The following is a 13,008-nucleotide window of genomic DNA, read 5'->3' as shown; positions in this document are numbered from 1 at the left end:
ATTTTGAATTTTCTTTTTTTTTTTAAATGGGTTCAAGTAACATTTTTTTAATATCATAATAAGAGTTTTGGTTCCTTTATGTCTTTCTAAAATTCTACTACGCAGGAAAGAAACCTGTAACAGTCTATTGCAGGGCACACCAAATCCTTATTTCTATTACTCAGAACAAGTAAAATGCCAAATACAGCTTACGGACTCAGTCACAAAATGATGGTTTTTACTCACGTTCAGTAATTCTACTTCAAAAATAATTAGGAATATTGGAGTAATTATCAACTTCATTTTAAAAGTTCAGAAGTGTGCTGCTGGTACTTACATCATTTTAAGGCATCCAGAAAAATATATTGTTCAGCTCTGATTTTGAAACATTAACAAATCCACCTGGTAGGAGTCTGTGCATATTAAATTATGCCTGCACCTAAGGCACGCTGACGAGCTTAACAATACATTTCCAAGCTGTATTCAAAGGATTCGGTGCCAAACGGGCAAGGCTGCAATACGGGGCTGTTCGACTCACGTTTTAGAGGGGCGCGCTCATCTATTAGCCCACAATGTTACAGGTGATACTGAAGGACAAGCATGAAGACCAGCCTTTATCTTCTTGACACGCTCAACTACAACTACTTGATTCATGAAATGCCAATGAGGCTTGGAGAGGTCATTGTGTGAAGGCACTGAATACGCATCTGAGATAATTAAGATTTCAGCCTTCGAAACATGGAGGGGAAGTGAACAGCAGTTAAGAAAATCAATAAGAGTCTTTTATTTGCAGTGACACAGATGTCTCAGTCAATAGAGCCTAATAGGCAAGCCTGATCGCAACGGACAGGTGCCTGCCTCCAAGGCTATCAAAGGGCTTTCACTATGACAAACATTAAAACATATTTACGTTGCTGCCGAAGAATCCGAGCTTCTTTGAAGATAGTTTAATTTAATGGCGTATATTTAATGTCATTACGCCACTGCGAGCCTGCCCGCACGTTCAGCTCCAAATGGGTAAGAACCGATTGCTCCGTTCGTCCAGGACGTCCGTTTGTCCATCGATTGTTACGTTAAACCTTTCGCTTCTGGGTGCCAGAATCTGAATGCCAGGAGTAGAAAGTAACAGGACAGCTATCTACAACTTTGGGGGTTTTTTTTGGTTTAGGTTGGGTTGGTTTGCTTTGTTGGTTGTTTTTTTTTTTTTTTTTTTTTTAAGAAGCTACAACATAATGCGATTCCAAATAGTACAGAGCAGTTCCTTGCAAGAACCCGCTAAGTATTTAAGAATCTGCTGCCCTAAAAAATACGAAGGTCATTCTAACTGAGCACTTGACTTAGTTATTCAAAATTGATTAACTTTCTTCCCTGAAATTGTGGCAGCAGCGCAACACGTGTGAGGTACTTCAATCTATTTGGAGCTAAATCTGATTAGCACGTTTTGAGAAATGGGAAGCAAATTGCTATGCCAATCAAAGTAAATCAGGACACATATCTCATTCATATCATGAAGGTTTTCATGGTCCCTCCAGTTCTGTATTAAAAGAACACATTACAACTAAATGAGCAGTAAGCATCTCTCCACCTATTTGTGGTGTGCCAATCACTGCAGCATTAGGCAGCAACGAGACGTGCGTGTAGCCAAGACTCGATTCCATGCACCTACCTGGCCATTTGCAAGTATTTTCTTCAGCTCTGCAGAAGACTTTCTTAAGCTGAAAAAAAAATAAGAGGCAGTTATTTTTAATGACTGTGCCATTTCACTCTATAAAATGAAGTGAAACCATAAGAAACAACAAGCCAGCAGGTTAAGTTCACGGTTACATATTCCGAAGAGATTTAACTTTAGCAATGCTGACTGATGTTCAGTATAGCTACTCCTCAAACCGCAGACCACAAAAATGGAAAAGCAATGAACATTTAAGAAAATCAATGTATTTTTCACCTTTACAAACTAGCTTTTTTTAGATACCTGACTATACTACCCTTCAAGATACAACCTATTGTTTTTCAGTTCAAAGAAGAAAGATACCCTCACACATCAGGTGTTTCCAAAAAAAAAAAACCAAAGGAAAATAAGGTTCATGTTTAGTTTTCAGGTGTCTTATCTTGTTCTAAACCCCCTTAAGGCATTATCCCTCAGTAATTTCCATAAATCTGCAGCAGAAGGGTGCGCCACCAGTGATGCCTCATGACCTCAGCTCCCGGCAGGTTGCAGCACGGCGAGCACAACTCCCGACTGAGGCATCTCGGGGCCGTGCCCAAAGCGAGGGGGGTGACGCCGGGTTGCCATGCGCATCCGTTCCAGGTCAACTCGCTGCTGCGGTCCCTCTGCTTTTGCAGGAGAAACTACTCCTGTGCCCAGCAGTCTTACATCATGCAAGATGACCCGTACTATTTTTTTCTACTAAGAGAACTTTAACAAACCACAACTATCAGCTTGGCGTGTTTTGTAAGGAAAAACTATTAATGATGTCAAACTACTTCCACCCACTCGCAAAATACTGCTTCACCTCCTTTCCCGACAAACTCTGTTCCTTGTACGTTCAACACAACAAACTGCCTGGGCAGCAATATGTCTGCAAAACTTAATCTCAAAGAGACATTCTGCTCTTATTACTGAAGTTTGGGGGGAAAAAAAAAAAGTACAAAATAATATATTCTTGAAAGGCATGCGCACGTGTCTTGATCACAGATCATTATTAACAAGAACAGTGCAAACACAGATTTCATATTTGGTGGCTTTGTTCTTTAATAGGCCTCTTGTTCCCACCACTGCTTTAAAGAAAAATTAAGTTTTCCAAGGAAACATAAGTTGATCTTGTCATCTTTCATGACTAACAATTTGTGAACATGAAACAAAGAGAGACTTTCAATTACTTCAAAAACAAAACTCATAGTGCAGAAGGTTTTGGAAAAGGAATGGCAATTAACCACCAAATAAGGTGACAAGAATCTTCTAGAAGCCTCATTTTCAATGCACTTTAAGAACAAGCTCAAAGTACAGGACGTACTGAAAGCCAGCTTTATTTAGTTCAGTGATACGACAGATCGGGAGGAGGATTGCAGCTCATATTTATTTTCTTTCAAGAGTTTCAAATAGGATCTTCACCACTGCAATACATGGCGAATCTTCCCCAGGGGATGGGGGCAAACTTTGCCAGAGGAGATTCACCCAGGCATTGGCTTGCCTTTTTTTTTTTTTTTTTTTTTAAAAATCTCCTCAATTAGCAAAGCCACTAAAGAGAAAATCCAAACTGGTTTTAGTGGTACTGCAATGGGGCTACCCACTCCAGCACTGCTGCCAACCACGCGGGGTAGCATCCTCTTCCTCAACAGGTAACCCCGGCACATCACTCCCTCCACGCAGAGATGGTCCCACCGCCGCAGCGCGTCGCGGTGTCTGCCGGAACGGGCACCCCCACTTCACCGTCTGAGCATCCTTAACGCCCTATGACTGTGTCTTTGATCATGTTCATCTCTGCCAAGTTTTTTTCGTTGTTTTGTTTTTTTTTTTTTTTTTTAAATGCTCTTGGAGAGAAAAGGGAGCAGCGTGCTGATGCACGGATAAATGTAATATTACATGCTTGTTAGAATAATAGAATAATTTAGGTTGAAAGGGATCTCCAGAGATTCCTATTCCCACGTTTCAAACATGCTCTTATACGAAGAAGATGGAGCCAGACTTTTCTTATTTCCTTTTAAGAACACACAAGGTTTTTTGTGGGTTTTTTTGTTTGTTTGTTTAACATCAGGATTGAGTACAAGACCTTCCTGTAACAGTTGATGTAATAAAAGGGACTTCATGCTCCAGTATTTAAAAACCAGATCTCTGGAAAAAAGAGAAAGTCTTCCCTTGCAGTCTAGGATCTTAATATGGGTTTTGAAGTTAGGACTGGAATCTAAAAAGATAAAGAGAGTCGGACTCCAAAACTTTGCTGAGACAGTATGAAACAGGGTACCTAAGCTGCTCAGATTTTTCAAAAATCTCATCTCACAATAATAAACCTACTGAATTGGGTATTAAATTTTAAAAAGCAAAGAATCCTGGAATGAGATAGAAGCAACGAAGACTTAAACACAGAGACCTTGTCGCAGACAGCGATTATTAGATCAAGTAAAACAAATTATCTCACCCATAAACAGTATTTCAATGCTTTATAAAGGACAAAGCCATCTGAAATACCCAGCAAAGACTTATTTCTTTTGGCAGAAAATACTTCTCCTGAAGAACCAGCAGTACGAGTCTAACAGGATCCATGAATCAAGGTAATTTCGTCTTCCCCACTTCACTCCTGTGTGCCCAGTAGTCATATTGAAAAAGTTATTCACCATCAAGCTTATCGTTGGTAACTACCGCACACAAGGCTCCGTTTTGTTGTAAGAAAAGAAAAGAAAAGACAACAAAACAAAACATACGCTCCCGTTCTTGACTCTTACCTATTGCTTGGAAGGGAATCCGAGACTGCCGAACTGCTATTATTAGCAGACCCTGCTCGCGTATTTACCTGCAGGCAGGGAAAGGATCTTTATCAGTCGTTTGTGTTCAGAGGACACTATTCTAATTAACCTGTAATTTGCCATGAATTTCTCATTTCACTACGAAGGTTAATTAGCTTGTTGCTAGGCATGCCGACGGTTGAGGTCTCGCCTGTATGTAGGTTAGCAGGGTATATAATTCGCGGACTACAATATACTATCTTTACATCTTAAATGCTTAGTTAAATAATACAGAAAAAGAAAGGGATGGTATGTCCACCATTTATTCTCATGTTAAAAACTAAACAATCATTTGATATATTCGTAGTCTTTTGCGTTTCAACATGGGTACGATTACAGAAGCAATAAGCGTACCTGAATGAATCAAACAACCTAAAAGAATTTCATCGCGGTGCCTTCCACACTTACATAAATTACTGAAATAAAATGAGTGCGGTGGGGTTGTTTAAACTCTTTGAAGTAGTGGCAGACATTAGTCGATAAACCGAATATTAAAATTTAGGAACCTTATTAATAGAGGTTAAAAGCAAAAAGAAAGGCAATTCCATTTTTACTAACACTGTATATATGGATATCGCAGCCAACACCCAGCAGATGAATCCTTCTCCCACCCTCACCAAAAAAAAAAAATATTTAAAAAAAATAAAAAAAATCTGCTTGTCAGAGCTCAAGAAAGTGCAGTTTTATTTGACATTTCAATAAGTGGAACACAGCATTACAAATCCATCTAACTTTACTGAAACAATTATTGAAATTCGTACCTTCAGGCCATGTATGTTCCGTTTCCCAGGAGGCTTGCAGGCTGAAACAGTAATTGACTAAATTGTAGAACACATCAGGGCCATTTACAAATTTGCTCAAAATGAATCTTTTAAAAAGAAATGAGGGTGACACCAAAATTAGCAGAGAGAAATGATTGAAAAGTGCCTCACAAGACCCAGAGTGGGAATTATGAGCCAGGATTTTTAACTTGCAGGAGTGAGCATTTATAAATGCTAAGAGCTTTCTGACACCATGTAATATAAATTCTAATTTCTGCTTAAAACACATCAAAATCAAGAGAACTGTTGGCTTAAATTATCAGTTTCTTTTTGTAATTCAAATTAAAATCAATATCTTATGTCACTATATTTTCACATGCTGTATTTTTTCCTGGCATTTAACAGAAATATTTGCAAGATGCATTTTTACAGGAGTCAGCTGCCACACATCAAGAATTAGTCATATTGTCAAACGCGGACACTTTGTTTTAAATGTGGAAAAAACACGTCAGGGGCAACAGCAGTGAGTCTCAAGAAACCAAAGACGGGATAAATGCAATACAAAATGCCAGATTTTGGGCACAGACGTACAAACGTGGCATCTCATTACGACGTCTAGGTTTACAGGGGGGACACGCTGCTGGAGGAGAAAGTATTTCCTAAAGTCTCTCGAACTATATATTGCCTCGTTCTTCCATTCGGTGGACGTGCTTTTGTCAACCGGTAAAGCCACAAAGGCTTCTGGCTACGCGTTACAGACAGTTCCCATTTTAAAACCAGCGTGCCCTACAAATGGTATGTTAAAGGGCCTGTCACTTGTGATTGATTGTCTGAGGAGGGACGAATTTGATTTTTCTCTTTCTCCAATGCACATGCGTTTCACTTCAATTTTTGACAGCAGGAAACAGAACTATTTATTAGTCAGAAGGACACAGATGATAGTTATTAAACACATCAGTTAGGCCAGGCTGCGTGCCTTTAAATGACATTAGAATGTGCATCTTAAAGAAGAAAAATATTATGATACTGTGGGCATTAAAAAAACTCACCCAAACAAACCGAAAAAAATAAACTATTCTAAAATACATATAAGCATATTATACTTTTCCCAATAGATTAAAATCAACATTTTGAACAAGATATTAAAAGAATAATATTTTTATGATATATATTTGAATGGTATATTCCCCTTGCATTCCACAGATGGGATACACATATGTAACATGGGATACACACATATGTGTCGGTGCGCGTGCATGCACAGACTCTCTTGTTCACGTATGTGCATACAGAGGTTTATTTCCAGTACAAAAAAAGAACTTTGGCTCTTACTACCTAGAAAGCAACAATGCTTTTTTTTTTTCTTTTTAAATAGACAAAATACCATATTTTTTTCCCCTCCCCTTAAAGACCTTTAAATTATCAAATGAACACCGCACAGCCAAGGTAACCAGGATGGCACGTGGACATTTACTACGGGCAGGCTTTACAGAGGACACAAGTTTTTGGAAGCTGACTGGAGACTGCAACTGGGAGGCTTCCTCAGAAGTAAGAGAGGCAGAAGGGGAAAAGCGCTCGAGGGAAGATCGGGCTTGCAAAGAAAGCTCTTAAAAAGGGAGAACCTTAAATTATACACGGAAAAACTGCTCGTTACTGATGGGGATTTAACCTGCAGTACGTAGAGAGACACGGCCGAAAGGGCACGAAATAAAAGTGCTTGTGCTAACACAATTTGGGACGTTCATTAGAGAAACAGGACTAGAACTTTAAATGCTGGAAGACAGAAAAAAAAAAAAAAGCAGGAAAGTGCATTTTGATTGCTATTGCAGAAAAGCAGAACACGGAGGCAGCCTGGGTGGCTTTGGAGCTGGAACCTGGAAAGAACAGATGTTGTAAGGTGGCGATTCGGAAAGATGAGACGGCAGCTCAGAGCAAGGAAATACCCAGCAACGTGCGTAGTTGAGATGAGATGGAGATAATACGTGGGGATCGTGTCCTCAGCAGCATGGGGATGAATTCTGAATCTGTACAGTCAGAGATTATCCTTGGATGTAAAGGAAACAGAGAAAGGAGGAAGCAGCAGGAGCAGGAATCTACTTGACTGGTTCCTCAGGAATGACCCAAAAGGAGACGCAAAAAGAAGATTAAGCCCCATTTGTAACCTCAAAACGTCCCTTTAAACACGCGGGCATGCCAGCTACTGCGCACCTCCTGCCTCAGCTTCCTCACTGTTTGCTTAAGGGGAAAGAGAGCCAATTGCCTTTAGCCTGAGGCAGGAAAAATAAAAAAAAAAAAACCAACTCCATATTCCCCTTGAATTCCAGTCTCTTTTCCACAGGAGCGAACTAAAGTACCAGGAAAGCCAGGCTCCTTTTGAGACCTTATTAGCATGTGTTTGAGAAGACTGTTGGTTAATTGCCCAATTCAAACTTCAGAGAGTTGTAAGTAATGGAAGTCTAGAATGTTTAATTGGGAAACTCATAGTATGATTATTTGTATAATATCAGTTAAGTGAGAAGACTTTAATTTTTAATTATTTCAATTAATTTATTGCTGGGAGATTTACTTGGAGAATTTAAACCTTATCTGTTTCATCAATTAAGAATCAGAGATTCAAAGGCTGGATAGTGAGAGCGTCTGAATGAATCAGCGGAATTATGTAATGCGTTCGTCTTTTTTTAACCGTGATTTGAGTTCAGAGCGAGCGGTGCATTCCCAAAAACCTAACTAGCTGCCTACGGATTTTGGTTCAGGATGTGGATGACCTATTTTTTAATTGCCTCAGCTCACATAATTGATTACATCTTTCCCTGTTCGGAAGAACTATTAAAGTACTTGTGATCATCCTGATACCGCTAAGTGCCCAAGTCTCAAGTAAAATATGTCACGCGTACAGCTGCTCTGACAGACATGTTCCCGTTTTCAGAACGAACAACGACAGTCACATTCCCCAAGTCTGTTGCACTGATTAATGATATTAAAAGATCTCAACAAAACCCCATTTCCGTAAGTACCCGAAACTTAAGTTATTCATCTGCTTTGGTTCGAATACATGCAGAACCCTCACCAATGAGTTTTTTAAATGTACATAAATATGTACTATGCAAACTGAATCTTGTTAGTCTAATTTACTCCAGTAAATTAGCTATTTTATATGCAATAAACGTAGTTTTCACTACGCTCCCCACAATAATGAATTCTCCTATCCAAATTAAGAGGTAAACATCATGTTATGTGCATTTAAACCTCCCGAAAACATAACTGTTGATGAAACAGTTTACTGATATCATCATTGTTGATTAGAATTTGTTAAGCATTACCTCTTGGATATATCTGTAGAGGCTCTATTAACTGTCCATTTACTTGCTGTTCCATTACAGTGGAGCAATACTGCAAAGAGATTAAAGAAAGAGATTACTCAGTAGTGTATGAATAGTAGTAAAAGCACTTGTGCATTGTTTAATTCAATGTATATTTTATTTTATTTTTTTTTTTAAATTGCCATAGTACATATCAGCCTTTAGAATGCTTCCTTACCATTTGCAACGTTCACGCACTGAAGCGGTACTGGAGGAACGTAAGGAAGGGGCTGTGATGCCCGGCGCGGGACGGGCTCCAGCACAGGGATCTGTTACTGGCTCAGCTGAGCTTTCCCCAAAACCTGGGAACGCTTCAGAAGACCAAGTAAATGACATATTTACCTCAAACACAGCGGTTGCCACACCTGGAGAAGCCGGGAAAACCACTCAAATGTGGAAACGAAGAAATACTGTAAATGTAGTGAAAACCCGCGCAATTAGGAACGCTTTGCAGTGGTGAGGCAGTCAGGGCAGTCGGGGCCACGTCTCGCATCGGCAGAGATGTGGCGCGTTCCCTTAGCGCACACGTTGAACGCACGGTAGGGTGTGCAGAACAGCGTTACAAGAAAGTCACTGCAGATACACGGAGCTACAGGGGTGACCTGGGGGGAAGTTTGTTGAAGGAGAAAGGCTGAGAACGGACAAGAAGGGATGAGAAAGTATCTCCGACCGTCAAGACCCAGGAAGACAGAAACCACCTGATGTGGCACGAGGAAGCCCGAGAAGTGGCACAAGGATGAAGAGTGGCGTTAAATGAAGAAATAAACATTTGGATTAAATAAACCTAAATCTTTATTAGCCTTTCTTAATCGACCCTCACTCCCGAGGAGGGGCGAACGCTCACCAGACAGGACATTTAACATTACAACCGGACAATCCCGGGGCAGGAGACAGACCATGCTACGAGTTTACTGTCTATAACCCACACCTCTCTCACCGGGATGTGTTAAATATCGAAAGCACATCACAAAGCGCGTTTCTTTTGCGATCGCCGAGCATCTTTGAAGCAAACACGCTGGCTGTTGGCCAGATCTTCATGGCATAAATCAGTGTAGCTCCACTGACTTTCATGCTAATTCTCACCAGCCGAGTGTGGTCTAAGACTTCAGCACGTCACTGTTACCAGTGTTTTCTGATACTATTACTCAAACTGGCAAGACTGGATGTCAACACGAAAAAAAAAAAAATTCTACGCCTCTATGGAATCAAACACATGTATTTCACGCACACCAATGGTTTTCCATAACCCAAGCATTTTTTATTTACGCAACTTAAAAAAGACAAAAGTTTATTAACTACCTAATGTTACAAAATGTTTTTCCTTTCTCTTACAGTGGGATTAAATTTGTGAACTATAATAAGGAAATGCTAGATGGACACCAAAGTCAATCTATGTGCAGAAGTTTTTCAGTGCTTCTGTTTTTCACATTTGTGTCAAGAAACAGGAAGACATTTCCTTTTTGTGGAAAAAAAAAAAACCTGTTATGAAGAAAATTGCTGAGGGTTTAAGGATCCGTCGAGCCCCACCTCCTCTGCGTACACCTAGCACGATGCCTGCTGCTAAAAGCGTTTCCCTCATTAAAATCATCAAAATCACAAGATTTTTCAGGGGGGCATCTCATTCATATTAGCGTACAAACATACAAACCCACATCTTAACCCCGTCGCACACGCTTTCGCCGTGCTTATACAGAGCGAAACTATTCATTACAAAAGCCCCATTTTTAAATGATCGAGACGTTTTTCAGGAGTCAGGACGACCCCACAGACTTATTTTGTATCGGGGGGGTCATGAATAACATGCCAAATCCTCCCCCACGTCCCCATATCCCTTCGTAAAAACATGTCACCAGTACCTAATAGTTACGGAGCTGTGAAAGAATCTCCTGCTCCATCAGGGGCCAAAATTACTTAAGAAAAAGAAACTTTTTTTATTACCATTTTCCTAGTGGCATTGTATGACCTAAAGGCATACACACACACGGTATAAACACGTATGACACTCTCTCTAGAATAATCAACTAAAATAAACATACATGAGACTGTTTCCTACCAAAAATATAAAATAAAAAATAAGAGGGAGAGAGAGAGAAAAAAACGTGGCCCTCTCCATTACTCAAACAGTGATGACAAGTAAATGAAATATCAATCATGTAAGCTGTCAACCTTTTGGGACAGCAATAACTGTTAACAAGTAGTCTGGAAAAATTGTCTGAAAATGACTTGTCCTCCACACACGAGCATTTGAGGTTTCCATGGAAAATTAAGATGCCAGTGGCTATTTGGAACATTGTTCAGGTATTCTTTTTAATGGAAAATTTGCTAGTTATTGATCCAGAGCATGTACCCCTTGCTTTCAGAAAGCTGCAAGCAACTTTCCAATCAGTGGCTGTCAAAAAAATTACTGCCTTTTTATACTGATACAAGACAACAGCTAAAGTGCAACTCCACTGCTGCTCAATGTCTGTCTTTAACTAACCGCAATGCACAACAGAAAAATAATTTTATTTACCATTCCACAATATTTGCATCGGCATAATGCAAAGTATTTCCGCAGACTCCAAAATAATTCCAGAACTGCCTGAAATAACTTACCGTGAAGTTAGGAAACCAAAGAACCTATAGATAAGAGGTCACGCGTGATTCAAAACATCTTCCCCGATTCTAGCGTCATACCTGCATGGAAGCGATCTGTATTCTCAGGGAATTTTTTTTTTTATTCTTAAACTGAAAGAAAACCCTTCACTTCCATTTTGGAGAAAAGTAGAAGAACTAGAGGCAAACTGCACCATGTCCAAACTCCCTAGAAATGTTTTAGCAGCTATTCAAGCCTCTGAATATTTGTTGCAGGCCTCAAAATACTCATTTTTGAGTATTTTTCTCCACCGGTATATTCTTCAAGATTACAGTAGATTCGTTGCTTTTCCTGTAGGCCAAGAACATTTGTTTTCTTATAAAGATATCCCCAAACGACACCTATAGGATGTTAGAAAGTTAAATCACCAATGCAACGCTCAAATAGAAAACTAGTTTAAAACTGAAGGGAAACATTTTCAGAGAAGAAAAGCTGCTGAAGCGGAAAGAAGTCATTTACAGACATCCCATAATTTTTAAGGGAAAGCAGAGAGTTGAGCAATCATAACTCTAATGTACTGAAACTTTAACAGTAAGCTTGGAAGCATAGCAAAAAGATGACCTTACAGAGGCATGATTAATCTTAAGACTGTGTCAGGAAAACTCAAGTTTTCCAGTTTAACGGCAAAAATGGCAGACATTTTATAAGGAAAAATCGAGAAACACAAGGAATTCCAGCAGGGAAAGCATCACCAGTCATCTAGCTGTATGAAACAAAACAAAAAAAACCCCCTCAAACAAGCACAAAACCCCCTTGACCGCAGCAAGATTCTTCTGCCTTTCTTTCACACAACCATCTTACGCTCTTTAATATCAAACCTGTAACACAACGGGTTCATCTCCTCTGGAAAGAAAACCGCACGTGAGGGGCTTATTTAATAAATCCCTTGAGTTCCACAGATCAGTCACCAGCATCTTTCACCCCAGGATTAAGCCGCAGGAGATGACTAAAGTCTCTTTGAGCCAGGGTTTGCTAACAGACTTCCAGGTGACGAACGTCCACCCCAGCCATCACAAGGGAAGAGTGTTGGGGTGCAGAAATCGAACGATCTCTGCAGACATCAAAAAGATCGGAATTTCACTGAGGAAGCCTTCCCGGAGCCTAGAAAACATGAGCCCCCTTTGTAGGAAACATCGAATGTTCATTGCTGGGAAGCAGCGCTGCGGAGAAGGACCTGGAGTCCTGGTGGACAACAAGCTCTCCATGACCAGCAGCGTGCCCTCGTGGCCAAGAAGGCCAATGGTGCCCTGGGGTGTGTTCAGAAGAGCGTGGCCAGCAGGTCAAGGGAGGTTCTTCTTCCCCTTGACTCTGCCCTGGTGAGGCCACATCTGGAATATTATGCCCAGGTCTGGGCTCCCCAGTTCAAGACAGACAGGGAACTACTGGGGAGAGTCCAGCCGAGGGCTGCGAGGATGAGGAGGGGCCTGGAGCATCTCTGGTACGAGGAAAGGCTGAGAGAGCCGGGGCTGGTTAGCCTGGAGAAGAGAAGGCTGAGAGGGGATCTCATCAATGGTTATCAATATCTAAAGGGTGGGTGTCACGAGGATGGGGCCAGACTCTTCTCAGCGGTGCCCAGTGACAGGACAAGGGGCAACGGGCACAAACTGGAACTCAGGGAGTTCCATCTGAACATGAGGAGAAACTTCTTCCCTCTGCGGGTGACCGAGCCCTGGGACAGGCTGCCCAGAGAGGTTGTGGAGTCTCCTTCTCTGGAGAGATTCAAACCCCCCTGGACACAATCCTGTGCGACCTGCTCTGGGTGATCCTGCTCTAG

The 13,008-nt window shown here is 40.8% G+C and overlaps 1 protein-coding gene across 2 annotated transcripts in view; it reads right to left on the bottom strand.

Moving 5' to 3' along the window:
• Nucleotides 1–13,008, bottom strand: part of MAP2K5 (mitogen-activated protein kinase kinase 5) — a 139,228-nt gene that overhangs the window by 111,878 nt on the left and 14,342 nt on the right. For both annotated transcript variants that reach the window (XM_054836851.1, XM_054836852.1), the window contains exons 4-7: nt 8,561–8,630; nt 5,241–5,281; nt 4,420–4,487; nt 1,646–1,694 (exon numbers count right to left, since the gene is read on the bottom strand). In XM_054836851.1, coding sequence (XP_054692826.1) covers nt 1,646–1,694; nt 4,420–4,487; nt 5,241–5,281; nt 8,561–8,630 — 228 coding nt within the window. The remainder of the gene's footprint in view (nt 1–1,645; nt 1,695–4,419; nt 4,488–5,240; nt 5,282–8,560; nt 8,631–13,008) is intronic.

This window comes from Grus americana, chromosome 10 (assembly GCF_028858705.1).
Source record: "Grus americana isolate bGruAme1 chromosome 10, bGruAme1.mat, whole genome shotgun sequence".
NCBI classification, from domain to species: domain Eukaryota; kingdom Metazoa; phylum Chordata; class Aves; order Gruiformes; family Gruidae; genus Grus; species Grus americana.
This window is presented reverse-complemented; position numbering and strand designations above follow the sequence as displayed.